Here is a 23,473-nt window from a genome sequence, read left to right as displayed (position 1 = left end):
GTGAGGATGCAGAAAACCCTTTGGTGCTCAATCCTTTTATTTTACAGAGGCAAAAAAGAAGAACCCCTCAAAAAAAAACCAAGAATCTTTTTTTTTTTTTTTTTTTGGCATGATTTTTCCTTTCTTACCCTGCTTCCTTCTGATTGTGAGTGAGTGGGTGGACCCGGCCTTCAGTGTACATTACTTAACCATTATTAAGCCCTGTGCTGAGCTTGCTGTCCTATAATGGAGCTGTTCACAGCCCAGTTGGAGAAGATTGTAGACTTTCATTGCTCCAAGATCTGCAAGAATGAGATGGAAACCTGGTGGCAGTGGTGTCTGTCCTACTTAATGTTTTTAGAGAACCACAATATATTCAAGCTTTGTCCTGTCCAGAACTTTGTGAAGTTGGAGAGGGGAGGCAGGTGGTGGTTTCCTTTGATTCCTAAAGGAAACTTAGGTGTGGAGAAATCTGATGACATACCATGGGTGATGAAGTCACCACAGGTCTACAACCCAGCATTTATTCTTTCAAGATCAGACACAAGACAAAAGCAAATACAAATAACTGCACTCTCTGCCTTCAGTCCTGGTGTCTCCCAAATAACTTGGAAGCCACTACCCCAGCACCATGAGACCTTGCTGGCCTTCTCATGAAACAGACACATTCTAGCGGCTCTATATTCATTCCCATTTCCACTCAGACCATTGAAGAATTACTGTTGCTACCTTTGCAAGAAGAAACTAGGTAGCAAATGCAATCATTTACTTGCCTTTTATAAAAATGTTCATCCAAACAGGATCTAACTAGGAACTAGTAAACTTAGATAGCCAAATTGATTTAAGGTGAAGGTTTTATGCATATTGCAAAATGAATTCTTTCCCTTTTCAGGGACCTTGTATGAAGAAGTTGAGATTCCTTTTGTTTTTTGTTTTTTTGGTAATTAAGCCAAGTGCCTGGCCTAGATATCACCATTTTAATAAGAATTTCTGGACTTGTTCCACATGTTTCCTCCCCAAGTATATATTCTTAAAAGCTAATAGTAGCACAAGTACAGATTTAAAATGCTCAGCTTCTTTGATGTCAGGAAAAGGTTCACCTGTCATCAATTGTTTAGGTCACTTCTCACATTCACACTTCTGAGATTTATTCCTTTGGGATCATGCCTTAAAACTTGGTAGTTTTCAACACCTGAGAAGCATTTGCATGGCAGGTGGAAGGCAGGTGACTGCAGCATTATGGCTTCTTAGCCCTACTCCAGCTGCCAGGGAAGGTGTCCATCCTCAGGCTAAAGGTCTGGAAGTCTCCAAGGACATTTCCTTTTTTGCTTCCTGTCCCCTAGGATGTTTTCCTCAGGTCTTTCATGACGTTTAGCAAATTTGAAATTATAACAACTTCCAGGGGAAGTGTCTTCAAATTACTTCTCAAAACTCTACCTCTTTGGCCAAAACCATCAACTTCCTAAAATGACAGGGAGAAATCAAACAACAGAATGCGGTTACCCAAGTGGAACTTATACAGTGCACCAAATCTATTATTGCTCATTCACATAAAGGAATCCTAAAGAATATTGATGACTATCAGAAATAGAACTCTAATATTTTTTTAATCTGACCAAAAAATGGCATTTTTACTCAAACTCATCTCTCTTGTGTTTCAGCTGTAAGGAATACAGAAATCTGAATTCCTTTTTTGCCATCGTCATGGGACTAAGTAATGTTGCCGTTAGCCGCTTGGCACTAACGTGGGAGGTAAGCTTCAGCTGAGATCCAGCTGTGACTTTTACCTTAAGAATAAAAACACAGGGCTGGGGTTGTGGCTCAGTGGTAGAGCGCTTGCCTTGCGTGTGGGGGGTACTGGATTCCATCCTCAGCACCACATGAATAAATAAAATAAAGGTATTGTGTCCATCTACAACTAAAAAATTTTTTTAAAGAATAAAAATGCAGGCTCACCAATGGGCTTTTTTTCTAGAAATATCACTCACTCTGGTATAGTAATGTAAAAGTTGGGACCTTTGGAGGCAGATGGCCTGTCTCCTTTTTCCAGTTTTGACAGAATGAGACTTTAAAAAGATATCATCCTTTTCTCTGTGGGAAAGGGCATGGGAGAATCTCAGCTTCCTGATCTACACAATGTAAATAATAAGAAGTCCAGTTCATAGGTATAATATGAAGGAACACCATTTGCTTAGAGGACTTGCAAAGGTTTTGCCGTAGATTCCATTGTTCTCTGAAAACTCTGCTTATTGCTTTTGTCCCAAGTCTTACCTATGACTGAAGGAGGACAAAAGATTCATGTTTACCCAAGTCATCATTTTGCTCCTGGGAGAAACAGCTCAGAGGCCAACTGCTTAGAGTGGCAGAGCACTAAGCATCTCTTAACTACCTGGCAGACTTCTCTCTCTGTAGAGGAGCAACAATTGACTGGGATTCTGTTTGGGGCAAAAGTTATGCAGGTGTGCCATGAATTTCTATAGCAAACAGGATGAGTGGTTTGTTGATATTTGGTTGTTCAAAAATATCTTCATTTATCATGGGCTTAGTGCTCAAAATGTGCTTGACCTCTTACATGTGATATACAGTTGAAAGGAACACTCATCTCCAATAGAACATACACACAAAAATAGATTCTTACTAAAAATAAAAAAAAAAAAAAAGTATGAGAGACACAAAAAGAGGGCAAGGAGTCTATAATAGACTCAATTTGCAATGGTGCTTAAAGACAGCTGTCTGCATCTCTAAATGTTTCCTTTGAAATTACTTTCCTCCCTATTTCCTTCTTGAAACTATTTTCTTTCTCTGTCCCTCCTAAATGTTTCCATTGTTTATAGGGCAGGTCCTCACAAGTCCTTCTTGTCTTGGGTTTCTCTTAAAATTCCAGGCAGATGCAGCACACAGCAGCTCATGCCCTGAATATAGGAATGAGGGAATTGGTGAGGCCTGCATGCCACGCAGCTGTATCATCTTCCAGCTAGCAAAAGGACAGAGCTAGAGCCGCCAACAAATCTAAGCAATGAAGCCATTGCGCACCGCCCCTGTCTTATAGCCCAAGGCTCTTGGGATCTTTAGAGACCTAGGGTTCCCCTCAGATAGTCTGCTCTCCCCAGCCTGCCTTCCCCAATCTACTTCCAGCTTCTAATCCCTGCAAGGAGTCCAAAGGAGTTGATTGGGAAAAATAAAAGAGGCATAAAGCCTCATGGGGGTCCAGGGAGGCCTGGTGGAGGTGCCACATAATAGCAGGGAGTAAGACCATAGCATGTGGGAAACACTAACTGAGTCCCTCTCCTGCTCGGAAAAGAAAAACCGGAGGCCTCTGGGGAGGGTGCAGCCAGCAAAAGAACAGAACTAATTGGCCAGTCCATGGTCGGCAAAAGGAGATAGTTAATTGGCTAGTCCTCTAGTTTCCACCAGGGATAGGAGTACTTTGTGTCTCTGAGCTTCTATTTTCATCATTGTGTGTCACTGACAAGAGAAGATGAGGCTTTCATCATTCATAAACCTTTCTTTTTTAAGGTGAAATGTAATTGTGTAGTCCGATAGGAAGAGCTTTCATTCACGAGCATCTTTGATTTGGGTTGATCTCCCTGTATTTTGTGAGAACGTCCCAAGGGCTTCCCAGACAGCTCCAGTGCATAGGTGATGGCCATGCAAGCCGTGTGAGGAGCAGCCCCTCACCCCCAGGAGCTCCAGCAGGTGTGCAAAACAGTGGAAGAACAACACAGGGAGTAGAGCTAAGCCACATGGTGGAGGGAAGGGAGGGGTTCCCAGCAGAGAGCAAAGAGCGTCCCAGATGAAGCCAGTGAGATGATCATCTGCAGTAGGGTGTCGCAGCCTGAGCTTTATTGACAGTCTGAGCAGGACACATCCTCATCATGGAGCATTGTCCTGCACACCATAGGATGCTCAGCAGCCTCCCTGGCCTCTACCCACTCGATTTCAATAACATTTCTCAGCACACCTCTCCCCAGTTGTGACAACAAAAATTGCAGACATTACTGCATATCCCCTGGGTTGGCAAAATTGCCCCTATAGAGATACTGCTGTTGAAGCTCAGAGTGTGGATAAATAATAGTATTGAAAAACCACAAAATGTTATATTAGCACGTGTCCTATATCCTTGAACCTAAAAGCCAGCTAAGTAAAGAAAGAACAAGAATGACAGAGGTCTAACCCAAAATGTACTATATACACAGATATTTGGGTCTAATCAGAAAAGATCCAATTTTTTTTTTTTTTTGGTACCATGGATTGAACCCAGAGGTGCTTGACCACTGAACCACATCCCTGCTCTTTTTGGATATTTTGTTTAAAGACAGGGTCTCACTAAATTGCTTAGGGCCTTGCTAACTTGCTGAGGCCAGCTTTGAACTTGCAATTCTCCTGCCTCAGCCTCCTGAGCCTCTGGCATGTGCCACTGCACCTGGCAAAAAGTTCTAATTTTAAGAATGTCCCAATCATTCAACATGATGAATTGGGATACTTTGCACAAGATCTTAGCACCCCTCCATGCCCAGACAGTTTTTAGACCTCTAAATAGCCCAAGTAACGACATCAGGTTTTCCTGAAACCAAACTAAAAAATTGATACCAGGAAAATGAGTTTGGACTGTATGAAATAAAATAAGATTTTTACAGATGTTTAAATGCGACTATAACAAACTGATTTGAACACAAGAGAGGAAGAGAGGAGAGGAGCTTTCCGGGGATTGTGGAGGCCTGACTGGTGAATGTTTTGAAGGTAGATTTTGCTGGGCAGAGCAGAGCTGAGTCAGGAATCTCTGGGCCCAGGACTTGTCCATGCTTCCCGACTCTGCTTGGGGAACATGTCAGGCTGCTCCATCTTGGTTTGGCTCTGTTCAAAGACAAAAGTCCAGCTTTATTAAAAACTCAGGACCCAAGCAAAGCAGGAGCCAATAAGCTGAAAGACAATCCAGTATTGATGAACTGCTTAGATCTGCAGGTACAGTGGATGGTATTGAGTCTCAGGCCAACCAATAAACAGGAGAAATCAACATATTGATAGAGCTATCAATTTTATGTTTTAGCAAAGCAGAGAAATTACGTGGAAGAAATGTCCAAGTGGAAAAGCATAGAGCATAGAAGAGATGAGATAGGAAAGCAGAGAGGTGATATGAATTCCAGCAGCACTGATGACAACCAGCTGCGTGACTTTGGTCCAGTCATCTTAACTGAGACCTAATTTCTTCCACCTGTAAAACTCAGGCTTAAGTTGGATGAATATTTATTGAGCACCTTCTATATAACCTTCACTCTCCTAGGCACTGAGGGAATAGCAGTAACAAAACTGGTAAAGGTCCTGTTGTCACGTAGCTTACTTTGTAAAGGAGGAAGGTTGAGCAGTTTCTAAATCTCTTTTGATTCTAATATTCTCTGGTCTAAATTTATGATTGTGAGAATCAGAGAGTTTTAAAAAGGGAATGAGGGGTCCAGGTCACTTATATGAGTTTGGGAAGTGCAGTTCTCTTTATGAATCATTCAGTTCAGAAAATTTTATAAAAGAATGCTGGTCACAATGGCACATGCATGTAGTCCCAGCAACTCAGGAAGCTGAAGCAGGAGGATTGCAAGTTTGAAGCCAGCCTTAGCAACTTAGCAAGGCCCTCTGCAATTTAACAAAACCCTGCCTAAAAAATTAAAAAGAACTGGGAAAAGGGCTGGGGTTGTGGCTCAGCAGTAGAGCGCTCGCCTCGCACGTGCGGGACCCTGGGTTCGATCCTCAGCACCACATAAATATAAATAAGTGAAATAAAGGTATTGTGTCCAACTACAACTGAAAAATAAATATTAAAAAAGGAACTGGGAATGTGGCTCAGTGGTAAAGTACCTCTGGGTTTAATCCCCACTACAAAAAAATACACACACACACACACACACACACACACATATATATATATACATACACACACAATAACACACACACACACACACACACATATACACAAACTAAAAGCAGTAATACTATAGCATTTATAGTTACTTTTGGCTCAACTAGATTAAGACCTTGAAAAGTCAAGTTCTCTGTATTCCAGAAGATGATTCTCAAGTGACAGGAGAGATTATAAACTGCCCTGTCTCAGAGATGTTTGATGAAGAGTCAAAAGAAATATGTTTCTCCTACCTAGAAATGGTAACACATGATACATTTCTAGATATTGAATCTGACATATTCATCTGGCATTTTCATTTCATTAACAGAAACTGCCAAGCAAGTTCAAGAAGTTCTATGCAGAGTTTGAAAGTTTAATGGTAAGTGACAGTGGCTCCTTTATTCTGTTCACTGTCTGCATTAATCCAATTTCTGATTAACTGAATTGAAGTTCTCATTTCGGAAATTTTATCTGTCCTTGTATGACTTTAAGAAGTTTATGATCCCTTTTAGTGTGCTAAAACAAGCATGTCTGACTAATGAATGGCACCCTCAGGAACTAACTTAAAGAGGACTTATGTCCCACATAAGGTCAATTTGTGTAACTAAGAAAAGCAGTGTAATGGGGTCCTTTCCATCCAGCTCAGGTTGGCTGTGGATTGGATGCTGCATATCTCTTGGCTTGCCAAAATTATTTTTCCCCATTGGCTGGGAGGTGTTAACAGAAAGAAAAAGAGTGAGTGGGACTTGCTAGGAGCCATGGGATGGTTTCATGGGGCAAGTCAGAACCTGCAGGCAGGTAAGCAGGTAGAGGGAACCTTGAGCCAACCTCCCAGGGAGGAGGCAGGGCTTCAGGGGAAGGAAACTCTCCAAGTTTTACTGGTTTCATATTTACTTTTTTTAAAGTTAAATTATTTATTTATTCTAATTTGTTATACATGATGGCAGAATGCAATTCATTTCATATTACACATATAGAGCACAATTTTTCAATTCACTGATTATACACAAGGTATTTTCACACCATTCGTGTCTTCATACATGTACCTAGGTAATGATGTCTAACTCATTCTGCCACCATTCCTACCCCCTTACCCACTTCCTTCTCCTCCCTCCCCTTTGCCCTATCTAAAGTTCCTCCATTCCTTCCATACTCCCCCCACCCCATGGCCATTATGAATCAGCATCCTCATTTCAAAAAAAAAAAAAATCATTTGGCCTTTGGTTTTTTAGAATTGGCTTACTTCACTTAGCATTATATTCTTCAACTCCATCCATTTACCTGTAAATGCCATGATTTTATTCTCTTTTAATGCTGAGTAATGTTCCATTGTGTATATATACCAATGTTTCCCTATCTATTCATCTACTGAAGGGCATCTGGGTTGGTTCCACAATTTAGCTATTGTGAATTGTGTTGCTATAAACATTGATATAGCTATGTCCCTGTAGTATGCTGTTTTTAAGTATTTGGGGTATAAACCAAGGAGTGGGATAACTGGGTCAAATGATGGTTCCATTCCAAGTTTTCCAAGGAATCTCCATACTGCTTTCCAGATTGGCTACACCAATTTGCAGTCCTGCCAGCAATGTATGAGTGTTTTTTCCCCCATCCCCACCAACACTTATTGTTGTTTGTATTCTTTTTTTAAAAAAATATTTATTTATTCTGATCTTTCAAACACCATGGCAGAATGCAATTCATTTCATATTACACATATAGAACACAATTTTTCTAGTCACTGATTATACACAAATATTTTCACACCATTCTTGTCTTCATACATGTACTAACTCATTCCATCATCATTTCTACCCATTTGCCCCCTCCCTCCCTTTGGCCCTACCTAAAGTTCCTCCATTCCTCCCCTTGGCACCTTTAGGCAAATCACCCCTTCAAACCAGAACGGAAACAGAAAACAAAATATTGTCCTGCCATATGTGAAGTTGTTTTAAAACGCAAATCAATATCTTTAACTAAGTCTACCTTTCTTTTGTAGCTACATTTGATTCAAAAATACCCAACTGTGGGATGACTGGTGTGCTAGGAGGTAAAAGGGGGCATGTTGTATGTGTCACTCATTGACCAGCATCTCTTTGTCTCCTAAGGATCCTTCCAGAAACCACAGGGCTTACAGGCTGACAGCAGCTAAGCTGGAGCCCCCTCTCATCCCCTTCATGCCTCTACTCATTAAAGGTAATCCTAAAACATATGCAGACCAGGAGGTGGTGAGCCCTGGGGGAAGGAAGACAAGCAACATCTGATCAGATCCATCTCTTGGGGAAGTGTGATCCCATTCTTCCACCTCTTTGTCACCTCCTCTGAGCCCTGACTTTCAGAAGGGGTTGGAAGATGATTGGAAGAACAGGGAATCTATGATTTGGAAGTATTGTTAGTGAAACAGAAGGTTAGTTTAGAAATTTTACTAATTTCAGGTAAAGTGATTTAGAAAGTTAAACACCTAACATAAAAGGAACTATTATCAGCCCTATTCCACTGCAGTGTTATGCAAATCCACCTGCATAATCTAATGGTGCTATTGTACTTTCTTAGTATGACATATTTCGGTTAGTGATTAGAATGTGGCTTTTATTTCTTTACAGATATGACATTTACTCATGAGGGGAACAAGACGTTCATTGACAATCTAGTAAACTTTGAAAAAATGGTACGTGCAGTATTATAACTTTAACCACAATGTTTTTTTAAAATAAAATTTGCATTTGTACTAATAAAGGAAATAATTTCCATATACGCTGCCATGTTTAAAAAGGTAGTTACACATAAAGGAGTTTTGAAATACTTGGTTCAAATTGGCTACCTATTTTATTCTGTCAGTTCTCTTTTGTGAAATTGAATAGTATTTGTGCTGTGGCTCACAGCAGCAGCCAGCTTTTATGCTGTGCGTTTCTGTCCCTGGCTGCCTGTTGCTAAAATGCACAAATGTTCCAGTGACTTCTGTGTGGTTGTTTTGTTGTAAGGTTTGTGGAGCTAGACTGCCCGAGGATGCCTTTGAAATGTTTATCGGCAGAGCCTGACTTTAGTGCACTAGGTAAAAAGCAACTCTATACAGATCTTGATTATGGAGTATTAATCTAAGTGTGTCTTACCCATCCCAATAAAGTCTACCCAAGTTCAGAGAGGGAACTTGAAACTCTCTGTTAACAAGAAGAAATTTTGGTAACAAATGAGGAACTGGCATATGCATATTCAGTATTTTCCAACCGCCCTCCCATAATCAACCCTGCTCTCCCCCAAGAAAAAAAGTGTTGTCTGACATGGTTACTTTGGTATTTATTTTCTTATTTTTCATGAAGCAATAAAGCAGGTCATGCCAAAACCTTTCTTTAGCTACACAGCACAGATTAGTAGAATGCTCCATTGTCTCTGAACCCTTTGGCCGCATACTGGATTTACATGTGAGGATGTGGCACTGTGGGAAAAGCCCAAGACTTGGAGCTCAGGAGACATGAGGTTCAATACTCAGTCAACACTTCACTTTTCCATGGGGATCATGCCTGCTCCATCCATCTTTGGGTTATGACTCATGGTACATGAGTCTTCCTTTGAACCATAGACTTCTTATCAGAAAACTGCAATTCTAATTGTTTCTTGAAATTGAGCTAGTATAGGGCTGGGATTATAGCTCAGTTGGTAGAGTGCTTGCCTAGCATGCACAAGGCCCTAGGTTCAATCCTCAGCACCACAAAAAAAAAAAAAAGTAAAAAAGAAAGAAAGAAAGAAATTGACCTAGTATGTATGACTCTAGGAGAACTTGAAATACCCTGCAGTAATCCCATAAGGATCAGCACCATTCAGCTTGAGGAGTGAGCTTATGGTAAAGCCAAGCCTGGTAGGGAAGCATGGGTCTTGCTGGGCACTAAGTTCCCATATCTTAAGTTCTTAGGAAATATGAGCACATACTCCTCAAATACACTCTACACCAAAGGACACAAAACTTCTCAGTGGTTTTTCTCCTCAACTCCTACACCAAGGGCAAGCTACAAATATTTCCATTACTGTATCAGTTTAATAATTTTTTGATCAAAGTAATAAAATTCTTTGCTCATTTATTAATATGGAGAGAATTAAACAATTTCCCTGCATTCTTTTTTAAAACAACCATTTTTCTATAATGAAAGCTACAGCAAGTGGGGAAAAGTTACTTTCTGAATCACTTTATGCAGAAGGGCAGACTGAGGGGTGGCTAAGCCAATCACTGCACTATAAAATCAACATGTGCACAAAAGTATTGAAGCTAGAGTTTCCTAAAAGGTTGACTGAGCTTTAGAACTTTTGATCACTAAAGTTAACAGAGCAGATAAGAACAGCAGAGTGCACCAAGCCGGTCATCTGTTGGAGGGGGGCAGGGGGTAAAAGGTTTTTCATCTGGGATTTTAGATCTTGGTGCTCCATCCATAACCTGCAAAGGAAAAGTCAAGGTAGTGTTCAGTGTACTAGGAGAGTGCCCCCTTCCCATTTTTGTGCTTTATACCCACAGCAGTGGGTTCCTTTTGCTGAGCACAGAGTAAAGAGTTCCTTAACCCCTGCTCTCAGGGAGTCCACTTTTGCTTCACAGCAACTGACTAGCTAAGATCACATTTCGGCTGCAATAGTGGAAACCAAAATTAATGAGGGGTTAAGCAAGACAAGTTTATTTCTTTCTTACTGAAACGTCTGAGTGGGCATGGCAGCTCTGCTCTCTAGAAAGACAAGGTACCACACTTCCTCTCTCTTGCTATTTCATATGATCTAAGCTGGTAGACCATCATGTCCCCCTTCCATCCCAGCTTCAGGGAGGGGAAAGGAGATGATGAAGGATGCTGCTTCCCATTAAAAATAAGGAAGAAGTTGCACACCCCCCTTGTCTCACATTTCACTGCCAGAAATTTAGTCATATGAAAGGAAACCTAGAAAATGTATCCCCTATTTTGTATATCCATGTGCCCCACTAAATGTTATGGGGCTCTATGAAAGAGAAGGGAGAAAGGATATTGAAAAAGTACTGTTAGTCCTCGGCTGCAGCAACTTTATAAATTGTATTTATTTGATAAATCATTTCATGAAAAAAGTTTGATTTCCTAAATGCCTTTCCATGAACTAGGTGTTACTAGAAAATGAAACAATTTCAGAAAGATTTCATTATGTTTTGTTAAACCTTGCTAGTTTTCCAACATTTTCTCCCCATACACCAGCCCAGCCCTTCCCTTTATCCACACACTACAGCTAGTGGCTGATGCTATTCCTGTGTGTTTTGGGGAAGGATCTGTCTTTCGTTCCAGGTTGATGTCAGTGCCACTTCCCAGTCGTCCATCAGCAAGGGCCTGGTGTTAACAGAGCTGGCAGCTTGTGTGGGGATGGTGGACTGTGTCCCCAGAGGGAGGCCCTGCCAGGGGGGCAGAAGTCACCAGGGTGCCCAGAAACACCGGTGTCTTTTCTTGGTGGCAGCATTGCACAGTCATAGCAAATCACTGTGCCAACCCTAAGCATTTTCATTTTGAACATCTTCACCCTTGAGATCTGAAATGAGGATTAGAGAATTTGTTGCATATTGGTTTTCAGGACTTGTGAATATGAACAAAAGAGAATCCACACTCTGATCCTTATGTTTTTTAAAAAAAGGCCGACATTCTTTTATTTGGGGGGAACATAAAGGAGTATTCAAAAAATGTTTGAATAAAGCCCTTCATAGTGTTCTATGGCATATATGAATATTTATAATACTTAGAAGGTAGACTAGCAATGGATTAGTGGAGAATATGCTGGCCGGCTGCCACTGTCTCCGGCTGCATGAAGCATGCTGGTAGGTCAAGTGCTGCTGCCGTGGAGGCTGGTTCTGTTTCAGATGTACCCATATTTAGGTGTATGTATTTATGAATGTGATTTTTGAGGTCATAATTCTCTTAGGAATGAGAAGCATAGGGCAAACCTCTAGACTTCGGGAAGCATTAACAGATGCTAATTCAATAAGGGTGATAAATATTTTGAATCCTTTTTGTGTGTGTGTCCCTAGGCATGACCTTACATAATGAGCAATATCTATCATCAATAACATTATCCCAAGACTCATGGAGGGATCTCTGAACCTGTTACCTCAAGCTATGGAGAAAAGAATCTCTAAAAATCTAAATGAGCAAATCCATTCAGTTCCCAAATGTCTCCAACACAAAGGAGATCTATGGGAGTACATTCAGAGTTTACTCTTTATATAGCTTCCGCAGACTAGGCTTAGGCAAGTTTTCCAAAGGGCATCCTTCAAAGCAACACACCAAATATGGAGTGTCCTGGAAAGGGACTTTTTACTAGCAAACATAAAGATGTCTAGAAAGTTATCCTTGTCCTTCATGAGATTACAGGCAGTTGAAAAGATAAAATGTGAAATATTAAACACCAACAAAAACATCAACAACAGTTAGAAAAACTAGGTCACAAAAGTATTGAAAGACAAGTCAAAAAGCAAAATACAGGACAGAGAAGTTCATGCAGATGTAATAGGTAATCAAACCATGTTACGTATAGTAATAGTAACAGATAAAACCCAGACTTGCTGCCTCATCTCACACCCTATTTCCTCGGTATTCAGTCCAAGTTGGAGACACTGGCCTTCTTTCTCTTCCTTCCAGCCTCAGGGATTTTGCCCTAGCTGTCACCTTTGCCTGATATGTTCTTCCCCCAGTCTTTACCTGCCTCACCCCCGTGGTTCAGGCCTCAGCTCATGTCCTCTCCTCTGTCATCTTTCCTGACCACCCACTTCCCTGTTTCGCCCACACCCAGCTCACTCTGATAGATAACCTCAGCTTGATAGCTGGGCTCGTGATCCAAGATGATCTTGTTTACATCATCTGTCGTCTCCACTAAGAATGTAAGTGCCCTGGATCAGGTATCTTACCTGTTTTGTCCACTGAGATTTCTCTAGCACCCACAAGTGTGTCTGATATGTTGTAAGTAGGCAAGAAATATTTGTTGAATATAGGAATCACCCAATTAAACACCAGTGTCAGGCTTAGGAAGAGCAGTCCACTAAAGCATTTTTAAAAAGATTTCTATTTTTAAAAAATGGAATCCAAGTAGTTTTTTTTTTTTTTTGGTCTATTTTATTAGAAAATTTAATTAACCAAGGTGACCCAAAGCATTTTGCATAACTGAGACTTGATTCGAGGTTAGGTTACGTTTCCCTAGCCTCTGGTCCTCTCTAGGTATTATTCTGTCTCCTCTCCTCCCCAGAATGCTGTGCCTGTTCTTTAGTGTCCCTCCCCGAGTGAAGATATATGCATATATATCACATGTGACTAGACAGGCACTGAACTGCCATGTCCCATGACCATCATATATATGATACACCATGACCATTGTGCCTGTGTTACACATATGTATCTGTCACATGCCCCTTATGTATTAAAGACCCACAGCTGAGGACAGGGCTCAGGCTCCTTTTTCAATGATGCATACAGTGAGAGCTGGTTTAGCTTCTGGGTCCCTTTTATCTCTGGTCCCTACTGTGCACTTCCATTTGGTTGCTATCATGGGCACAATCTTTGTAGAAGAGAGAATTTACTTTTTTCTATCTTGTAGGAAAAAAAAAATTCTTGTCTCAAATATGTGAATACGTGAGGTTGGAGAGAAATAATCAGATGTGATAGATGAGGTTTTATACATGCTAAGCTAGGAATAATTGGCAGAGATCCTGTGTTTGATAGAAATAGAGATGGAAAGGGAATCAAATCAGTAGGAATAGAAATATAAGAAAAGAAAAAGCAATCTGGGAAACATTAAGAACAGAAATGGTAAAAATCTTAAAGGTCAACAGAAGGAAAGACAAAAACAGTTCAAAGCTGTAGTTAGAAGAGGGTTGAGGTTCAGGAGCAGCTCCTCCAAGACTCGAGCAGAGAGGCAGAATAGCCTGAGCAGAGGGAGGCTGTTCTGGCCATGTCTGGAGTGTAGCAGTGGAAGGTGGCAATGCCTGGAGGGCTGCTGGTCTGACCTTGAAAGGTGGACATAAAAGTCTGCACCTCAGCAGCAGGAGAGTAAGGGGAAGCAAGAATCAGCAGGGGCAGGGCAGGAAGGCCGAGAGCTATAGAGTTCTGTTATTGACATCTGGGTGGCAGTGCAGGTATGACTTGGCCAGCCTGCTCCTGAGGGGTAGTGCTACAGAAAGATCACAAAGCCCCAGTGGGAGAAGAAGCACTTGTAACACCTCATTGGATTGGCATGGAACTGCCTACATCAGAGCTCCAGGAATGGAGGCTCAGGCCTGGAGTGCAGGCAGCAGTTGATGTCCCTGCCACCACTTTAATTTATTTATTTTTTTTTAGTTGTAGATAGATGGACACAATACCTTAATTTTATTTTATTTATTTATTTTTATGTGGTCACACATATTAGGCAAGCACTGTTCCACCAAGCCACACCTCAGCCCAGTCTCCCCCTTTTTTTTGTACGAACCTTTGGACAGGTCACACAGCATCTCAGGCCCCAGGAAGGACATCTGCTTCAGAGTCACTGTGTCTTCAGCTATAGATATAAATAAATAGACACATGAATGTGATCACAGAGTTCTCTACTCATTACCTCATTTTCCCCCTGTGCACTTCCCTCTGGAGTGCATGTCCTAAGGGGAATTCATCAGCCATCAATTGGGCCCATCCTTCACCCCAGTAGGCCAGGAACTGCAAAAACATTAATTTTTGCAAACAAGATCTGAAGACCTAGGCTTAGAATTAGTCCCAAGAAAAATCAGTTCAGGGGGTGGCGAAAAGGGTTCAGTCTGCCCTCTACACCGACTGGAAGCATCTTTTAAAGGATCATGTTCACCCCACATTCACCCCTGAATTACCGATTGCTGTCGTAATGAGCCAGTTGCTAATGGGAGTGTGTGTCATCAACCTCAGGTTTGCTGGGATGGAAAAAAAGATGAGAAGCTCTACTTTGGAGTAATCAGGCACTTCCCCGGGCCTAGCATTATAGAGAGTTGCCTGGCCGGCTCCAGGCAGGCCAACCTGCTGTGGCAGGACCTCTGAGCCTAGGGTGTAATTTTTGGCTCCGTTCCTGTTGTGGCAGTTGGATAATGAAGCCTACCTCTCTTTAACCTTGGTTTTGGCCAAACTTGATTGAGAACACCAATGAAGAAATAGTCGTCTGCCATCAAAGACAGCACATGGGGCTTAGTCTGCAGAAAGATGCGGAGACTCTAGATAGATTTTAGTGGAGATAAATGTAAGATCCTCTGCTTTGGTCCGCAGAGTCAACTAACTTCAGAGCAGGAAGCTGCCTCCACACAGCAGCTGAATGAAGCAGACCAAGAGGTTTAATTCCTGTTAGTTCAACAGATGTCAGTCATATGGGGGCAGAGGGTGTGGTGGTGCTGTTTTTTTGTTTTTTTTGAATTATGAACTTAGATAGAATCAGCTAAGTCAAGGAACAAAGGAAGATCATTTCTCTCCACTCTACAATTAGTTCAGACTTAGGCATTACATTGGAGCCTGTCCAGAGAGAACTAAAGGTGTCTTAAGAAGAATTGTTAAAAAAAATTTTTGAACTATTGGAGAAAAGACTGGGGTAGGAAGATATCTATACGAGTTGACTTAAAGTATCTGAAGAACTGACTTCTTAAAAAGGGACCAAACTTATTATGACTCCAGAACTCCAACTAGGATCAATGAGTGAAAAGTGAAGGGAGAAAGATTTTGACTCAAAATAATAAATTTATAGAAGTAAGAAGTCTCTATAAACAAAAAAGGCTGTCCTTAGAGGTCATGCAGTCCCCATTGTAGGATACATTCAGTGGTAAGATGCAGTTTATAGGCAGGCTATGGAAGGCACTGTGAACCCCTGGAGATGTCTTCTGAAATCTCAGTAGCATATTAGATATTGCATGTGTAATGGGTGCGAAAAGGTGTGGGTTAAAATATCAGTTTAACCCTTCTATGGCCTCCTGAGAGTGTTCCGTAACCATGCACTGACCAGCAATGCTAGCGGGGTTCCTGCGTAGCTACTGTAGGTTCACACCATTAAACACTATTGTCTAGACCTCACAAAGGAAGAGAATGGACCTCGTTGTAAAGCCAGATTTGGATTTTGAAGTTAAGCTGAAGTTATCTTTGAGTACAATTAAAAAGGATACGTCAAAATTAAAACCATTGTTAAAATTAATCAAAGATTTAGAAAGGTAGAATGAACTTCAGAGCTGGAAATTACTGATTTAAACAATTGTTCTCACATTTTAAACTACATAATGAGCTAAAAATTATGAAGCCTGGGAGTATAGCTATAAAGAGTAGTCTAAAGCCGAAGTCAGAATGAAATGTTTTAGCTTTCAAAACTAAAAAGCAGAACAATTACTCCCTACAGAATGGTATAGGAAGAGGTTTCTGACCCCTGCTAATTGTTTTATTATTCTTCAGAGGGGCACACTGGCAGCATTTCCCAGGGTTTTCAGTAATTACACTCCATTCAATATCTGAAGAATTACAATAATTCTACATGGAATATACTTGTGCCCTTCGGATGGAAAGCCTTTCGAGAAGTGAAAAAACAACTTAAAGTAAATTAGCAGGGAAATTATCATAGTTACTGTTTATTTCAGGGCTCCATATATCAGAGGCTAATTATACATTGTATGTTGCATTTTCTTGGAGGTATTTGTAATATATTTTTCATGCTGATCAACAGACGTTCTGGTTTTTAGGATCTTTTATGAAAGTGAAGTTCAAACTTTTTCGATTGCTTCTTTGTGTGTGAGAAATCATCCAGTGTAGACGTGGGTCATGTCATGCTTACAAAGCACTGGTATTCATCGAGGTATTTTGATGCTCACAGTATATTTGTAAGGCCTTGACTTTTCTATTTCTTTTTTCTATACTACATAAGTTTTCCTCAAAGTCATTTTCTTATACTTTAGTAAGCCAAGGATCTGTGAGAGAAGAAAACGGGAACTGAAATTATACAACCCCTCAGAAATTGAGGAGTCTCTTCCCCTGGGTGGAGCCTTAACAATTTTCTGCTAATGTTTCAACTAATCCACTATGTCTACAGAATGCTCCATAGAATCTGGGCAGTGAAGGTGTCTTCAAACAGGCCAGGGATGGGGGGCCCAGCTATTGTTAAAATATTGTGAGCAAGAAATATACATCCTGATTAAAAAAATGGTTCTTGGGTCTCACCAGTGTTTTTCCACAGAGATTGAGGATTCTCTGTTTCTGTCCTTCATTTTCATTTTTCCCCCCTTTTGTTTAATTGACTTCAGCATAAAGACTCCTTCTTATTCTTTGTCGCAAACAAAACTCTACAAAGAAATTAAGATCACGTGATGACAAAATTAACAAAGTTTAAATATGTTATGATCTGTCCATTTGATGCTCATTTAAAAAATGTTTTGAAATGCAAATAACATGGAGAATGATCACAATGCAATGTAGAAAATTCAAGCCAAAATAACATATGTATACACAGTATGACTTTAATTTTTAAATGTGATTTTACATATTCATTTCTTAAATGCTGGAAATAAATGTACCAAAATATTAATGAGTTTACTCTGTGAAGTAATATTCTAAATGTTTTTTTTACTTTGTCCTGATATTTTTCTGGTTTTCTAAAGTATGCAAAGAAAGAAGAAAGTAAGACAATCAGGATTAACATTGAAATATACAGTTTTGCTGGAATACTAGGAAGGTCAGAATGCATAGTATGTGACAAAAATTTATATGGAGGGGGCTGGGGTTGTGGCTCAGTGATAAAACGCTTGGCTAGCATGTGCAAGGCACTGGGTTCGATTCTCAGCACCACATGTAAATAAGTAAATAAACAAATAAAGTCCATCAATGACTAATTAAAAAAAATTATATGGAGAATACTTGGACTTACCATTCAGTGCATATAATCTAATACCTCATTGCTGAAGCCTATTTACTATGAGAAACTTGACAAACTAATCCTCTTTCAAATCTGGGATAGTTACAAGTTCTCTTATAAATTCACATTGGCCATTGTTACGATGATGAAAACTATTTCTGAGCATTAATTTACAGTCTCAGGAATGCTTTTACATTGTAGGGAAGAAGCAAACAATGAGAATAGAGTTAGGCTATTAATATTACTTACCTGAAAATGCCCAGTGCCTCTGAATATGGGTGCCCTTTAAAGTTATTAAAAACGTTATACATCAACCAGCTCTTCAGATAGTCGACGTCTTAGAACATCCTGTTTCTGATGATACCAAGCATAGACAAAATAAATAATGGTTTGTTTTCCTTTTTGGATTAAACACTAAGCTGACTTGCATTTCTGTCTTCTTTTTTCTTTTTCTGTTTTTTTCCTCTTAGCGCATGATTGCAAACACTGCCAGAACAGTGAGGTACTACAGGAGCCAGCCCTTCAGTAAGTTCAGTGCTGCTACACGACGCAATGGAGATCTTGGTGATTAAGTCCTTTTTAATGAGCCCACTGAGACACTGTAGTAGTCTGGACAGTGTCTGATTGTGTCAGAGGCACTTTGGACCATGAATTCCTTGCAACTTGGGTTTTGGGTTGAAGGACTTTGTTTTGCTGTTGTAAAACAAACAAAAAAAATATATATTTACATTGTTGTAAAACTAGAAAACAGCCATAGGAATACTATGTTGTGAATGGATTTAAAGAGAATCAACTTGCTTTTTTCCAGTATGGCTAGAAACAACTAGGACACAGTAGCCAACAAAGTGCCTCCAACCAGCTCTCTGTATGACTCATTGCTTGATGTTGAGAAACTCACAGCAACATCAACCCTTGATGACTCAGTTCTTTCATTTATAAACTGGGGAAGATATTATTTATTGTTTCTCAGGGTGTTGCAAGAATGCATTCATGTTTATAGCACTTTTGTAAAAAGTCCCCTGGCAGGATTTTTTATTTGGAGTATCGGAGGGAATTTGAGGTGCTCTTTGAAAATGTGAACATGTATCACAAGAATTGGTATAATGCCATGCTTTCATATGCATAAAAATATTACTAATGATATGTGACAATTGTAATCTGTCAGGAGCTGAGTTGTAGCACCAGTGCTGCGGTCTCCTCTGGACTGGGCTTTTGGGTGAGAGGCGAAGCTTTGGCCCCCTCAATCTTGTTTGGGAGTAAGGAGGTGGACCCTGTGAAGTTTTTTGCTAACGTTATTGTATGAGTCATTTGAAGAAATTTGGCTTGTTAATACAATATGATAAAATGACGTGGGTCTGACTATAAGCTTACCAGAACCATTCTCTCCCATAGGCACAATGCCAAGAGACTAGAAGGTTCTTGCTTTATTAAACAGAAAGGTTTGCTCTTTGCAGTACAGAGTTGGTCCAAAGCCAGAGTTTGGCAACATGGGATGCCATTTTTTTTTTAGTGTTCAGTGGGGGAAAATCTGGGGCAAGTAATCTTGATAATGGGAGATATTAGACCTTGAAAAAAGTTAATTCAAATGATTGTTCTTCTCTGACTTCCAAAATGAAACTGGTCTTGCATATCATCTACTATTCCTATGTGGATTCTACCAGATTTAAAATGTCTCCTATCTTTGCCTGTAGTGATTTACTATGTGTAAAAACACAATCTTAAAGCAGTTGTGCAAGTGAAATGAGACTAGATGAGTAATACCACGTAGAAGAGGGGCTTATCATCTAGAATCCATGATCCTTCGGGGGTCCAGGAAATTCCTAAAATTATATGCAAACTCCTGTTTGCCTGAGAGGGTTCATGATCTTGACAGGTTCTCAGTGAGGTTTAAGAACCAAAGAAGAACCATGATAGAATCTGCTTTGTTACACGAGCCCCTTTGGAAATAAATTTTACATTTTCCTATGTCTTCTCTGAGAGAAGTAGAGGGAAATTATTTTTTTAAAAAACTCTCCACTGCATTTGTTGAAGTTATCAGTGACTGCTGGTAAACAACAGCTGCTCAGCTCTGAAGTCAACAATCTATAGATAAAGCTATAGGAATAGACTCATAAACATTGTGGGAATATGTACAATGTAATTACAGTATATTGTACATGTAGAGTACACTGCCAGTGAGAAGCAGAGGAAATTAAGCACAATGTGTTCTGCAGTTCACTGTGGTATTATTTATATGTGATAATTATACTGATGAGTTTCTTCTTACAGCGGGTAGGGGCCTTTGTATCTTCTCTCTGCTTTTCTGTGTTCAGACCTGCAATACTCCCCTTCACTCCATATGCAGATGGCATTCTAATTGTCTTGGGGAATGGTGGGTAGATCTAACAGGAGCAACTGGGCTGCAGAAAGTAGTGTACTATGGTGGGGACAGACCCCTGGCCAGCAGTCCAGACTCCCATTTGACCACTCTCAGTGTCCAACTAGACCAAAGTCCCTAAGCCATGGGAGGGAGGTAGCTCATGGACCACAGCAGAGGTGTTGGATCAAAATAGCATTTTCCCCTTTTATTTTGAAATGTCACCATTTAAGAATTGAAGGAATTCTCATGGAAAAAAATTTAGATTTCCTGTTCATCAAAAAAAAAAAAAAAAAAAAAGAAAGAAAGAAAGACAAAGAAAAGAAAGATCTAGCAACTCTGGGCACAGATTCCCACAGGGCAGTGATATTTGGGAGCTTAGTAGTCACTTCCCAAGGGACCTGTGCTTCCAGTTCAGCACTATCAAGAGTGGCCTTCCTCATTCTCGTATAATGTCTTCACAGGGCTGTGAGCATGGGGTTTTCTTGCCACTCTGGTTTGAATGAAATCAGTTAACCTCTTTGATAGCCCAGTAGCTCACATGCTTGGATCACAATAGAGTGGTAACTGGGTTTTCAGAACAAGCAGCCTCAGAATTGAAAGTCTGGTAGAAGTCATTAAGTTGTGGTTTTCTATGAACCTGGACAGTTTGTAAGAACATACAATCTGCATAGCATTGCTGTGTACTGCCTGCAAGTGAAGGGGACAGTCATGACCTGATAATCTCTCTGGCTTCCTTCAGTTTGGTCCAGGTGGTAAAGTGCTTTTGCGATGAGCTGATAAAATTGTCTTTTGACATTAGCCCTCATCTGGATCAAAAGAGGAAGAGACAGTGAGACACAGAGATGGGCTGGTTAGGGGAAACAGTTTTCACTTGTCAGCAGGGGCTATCAGACAGATGCTTCCCCTCCCCCTTTTTTGTGCCCTTTATTCTTTTTTAAAAAAACAATATGCAATACAGAGGGAAATGATCAAAAGAGATGATTCCAGGGAAGAAAAGAAGATTGGGGGATAGAAGAGAGGAGAAGGAACAAGCAAGTAGAAATATTCCAGTGAATGTGGTAGGTTGAAAGGTCTTGACAGAACCCAGGAATCTGTGATAAGCATAATGAGTCAATGGGGAAAATAAAGCTGTATCTATATGCATACATTATGCAATGCCAATTCTCCTCCTCTTCTTCCAACAGATCCTGATGCAGCGCAAGCTAACAAGAACCATCAGGATGTCCGGAGTTATGTTCGGCAATTAAATGTGATTGACAACCAGAGAACTTTATCACAGATGTCACACCGATTAGAGCCCCGTAGGCCATAGACATCTAAAATGCCCAAGCAATGATTTGTCTCCAGTCCACAATCTTTCAAAAAATGCCTTTGATGCTACCATTGACTGTATCACCACTAGAGAATTCTACAAAACAAGCAAAAACACATCCTGAGACATCTCAGGGCTGCATTCAGCTTACTGACTACATGAGAAGAGAAGAAATGATTTGACTTGCATAAAGCTTACACACGCTAGCTTAGAAACCCCCAGTGTAGTCACCCTGTTTCATTTCCAGTTGTGCCATCTTCATAAGGCCCACATGAAGAGCTCAGTAGAAACACCACTGTCAAGGGGAATCTCAAGCTCCTGATGTTTCTTTGGAGAATGTTTACAGTGCAAAATGTTCTACCAACGGAATCCATTTGGACACATCAGTGGTGATGTAGTTTCATCATTTTTAATTCAACATCTTGATTTGGAGTATGGGGTTTGGGCAAAGTGTTAAGGAATCTGTTAAAGTCCACATGCTAGGTTGTATTCTTCCATCCACATAATCTTACCTCTTAAGGAACAGAACCTGACCACACTACTATAAAACATTATGGCTACTTATGTAATTTAGAGAGGACTGGTCTGTAATTTCTGAATGATAGATAGAATAATATTTATGTTTACAATGTATCTTTTTTAAATTTACAAATCAGGATTACTTATATAAGAATTCCAACTCAGTAACACCAAGGTTCTTAAAATTGCCAGCGTTAAGATAAAAAATAACATTTCCGAAGAGCACAATATGCACAAAATGTTTTTCAAAATTAAAATATTTTCCTGGGCATTAAAAAAAAAAAACCTTTCAGCTACAAATTTATTGTTACTGATTTTAAAAAAAATAACATATTTTCTGGATTTAAATGTTATTACAAATATCTTAATTTTCAACAATTGTTTTGCACTTTCAAATAGATTGTAAATAGTTCATCCAATCAATGGTATAGAGTTATTTATTTGCTACATAATAGATATTGTGCCAAATAATTACTTTTTATTTATTTTATTTAGTATGTAATTTTGGAGTACATTTTTTTTTCTGTTTTCACAATAAGACTACATTTAATGTGTAGGAATTGTATGTATGTATATCTTCTGTAAATAACCTCTAGTACCTTCATTAAATATACTTGTTGACAAGAAATAGTTGTGTTGTTTTCTGTTCCTAAAATATGAAAGATAAACATGTATTATGGTAGCGTGCTGGATTTCTCTTTTTTTCTTTTCTTTTTTTTTTTTTTTTTTTTCCTGGTGCTGAGAATGGAACCCAGGGCCTCACCCATACTAAGCACAAACTCTACCACTGAGCTACACCCCTAGCCAGTATTATTTCTTAATTGAAATATAAAAATTTTTGAAAGTGCACAGTCCAGTGGTATTTTTTTAGCATATTAACAAGACTACAAGATAATCATCCCTGTCTACCTCCAGATTTTCATCCCTGAAAGAAATCTCATACTCATTAGCAATCATTCCTTATTCTCCTCTTCTTCCAATCCCTGGCAACCACTAATGTGCTTTTCTATATCTGTGAATTTACTCTGGACATTTTCAATCAATGAATCATACAATATGGGGCCTTTTGTATCTTTTCTTTCCTTTCATAGTGTTTTCAGAGTTCTTCCAGGTTGTAGCTTGTATCAGTATTTCATTCCTTCTATTGTAATCTTCCCGTGTATGTGGACACCACACTTTGTCCATTGATGATCTGATGAACATTTGGTGACTGCTTCACTTTGGGGCCATTAGGAATTTTGCTGCTGTAAAGAGCCTTGGGATTATAGAGCTACTGGTATGGGGTATACTCATGCCATTTCTCAGTGATTTAAGCCCTTAGTGAATATTTCATGAAGAGATTTCTAAAATTCTTTAAATTCTAGTCATGCCTCTATTTTTTAATGTCAGCTTTTTCCAGAGCAAGTTCCAGTCTATACTAGATTCACAAGTTCACTTGTGGTTTCTCCAAAAACAGAAGCACAACTTCAAAGTAAAAACAACAACAAACAAAGACACCAAAGATGTGATCTTTGAATGAATTTGGGAACCACTTAATAATAGGCCCCATTCTTAGAAAGAACTC

At 39.8% G+C, this 23,473-nt stretch overlaps 1 protein-coding gene across 5 annotated transcripts in view; it reads left to right on the top strand.

The window, feature by feature from the left end:
* Window positions 1-22,242, top strand: part of Rapgef4 (Rap guanine nucleotide exchange factor 4) — a 214,962-nt gene extending 192,720 nt beyond the window's left edge. For all 5 annotated transcript variants that reach the window (XM_076866656.2, XM_076866655.2, XM_076866657.2 and 2 more), the window contains 6 exons: window positions 1,641-1,731; window positions 6,198-6,248; window positions 7,978-8,065; window positions 8,473-8,537; window positions 18,190-18,244; window positions 21,263-22,242. In XM_076866656.2, the coding sequence (XP_076722771.1) occupies window positions 1,641-1,731; window positions 6,198-6,248; window positions 7,978-8,065; window positions 8,473-8,537; window positions 18,190-18,244; window positions 21,263-21,390 (478 nt within the window). In that variant the 3' untranslated portion in view covers window positions 21,391-22,242. The remainder of the gene's footprint in view (window positions 1-1,640; window positions 1,732-6,197; window positions 6,249-7,977; window positions 8,066-8,472; window positions 8,538-18,189; window positions 18,245-21,262) is intronic.
* The last annotated feature ends 1,231 nt before the right edge of the window (window positions 22,243-23,473 follow it).

The sequence above is a fragment of the Callospermophilus lateralis genome, chromosome 9 (assembly GCF_048772815.1).
Source record: "Callospermophilus lateralis isolate mCalLat2 chromosome 9, mCalLat2.hap1, whole genome shotgun sequence".
Lineage (NCBI taxonomy): Eukaryota > Metazoa > Chordata > Mammalia > Rodentia > Sciuridae > Callospermophilus > Callospermophilus lateralis.
This window is presented reverse-complemented; position numbering and strand designations above follow the sequence as displayed.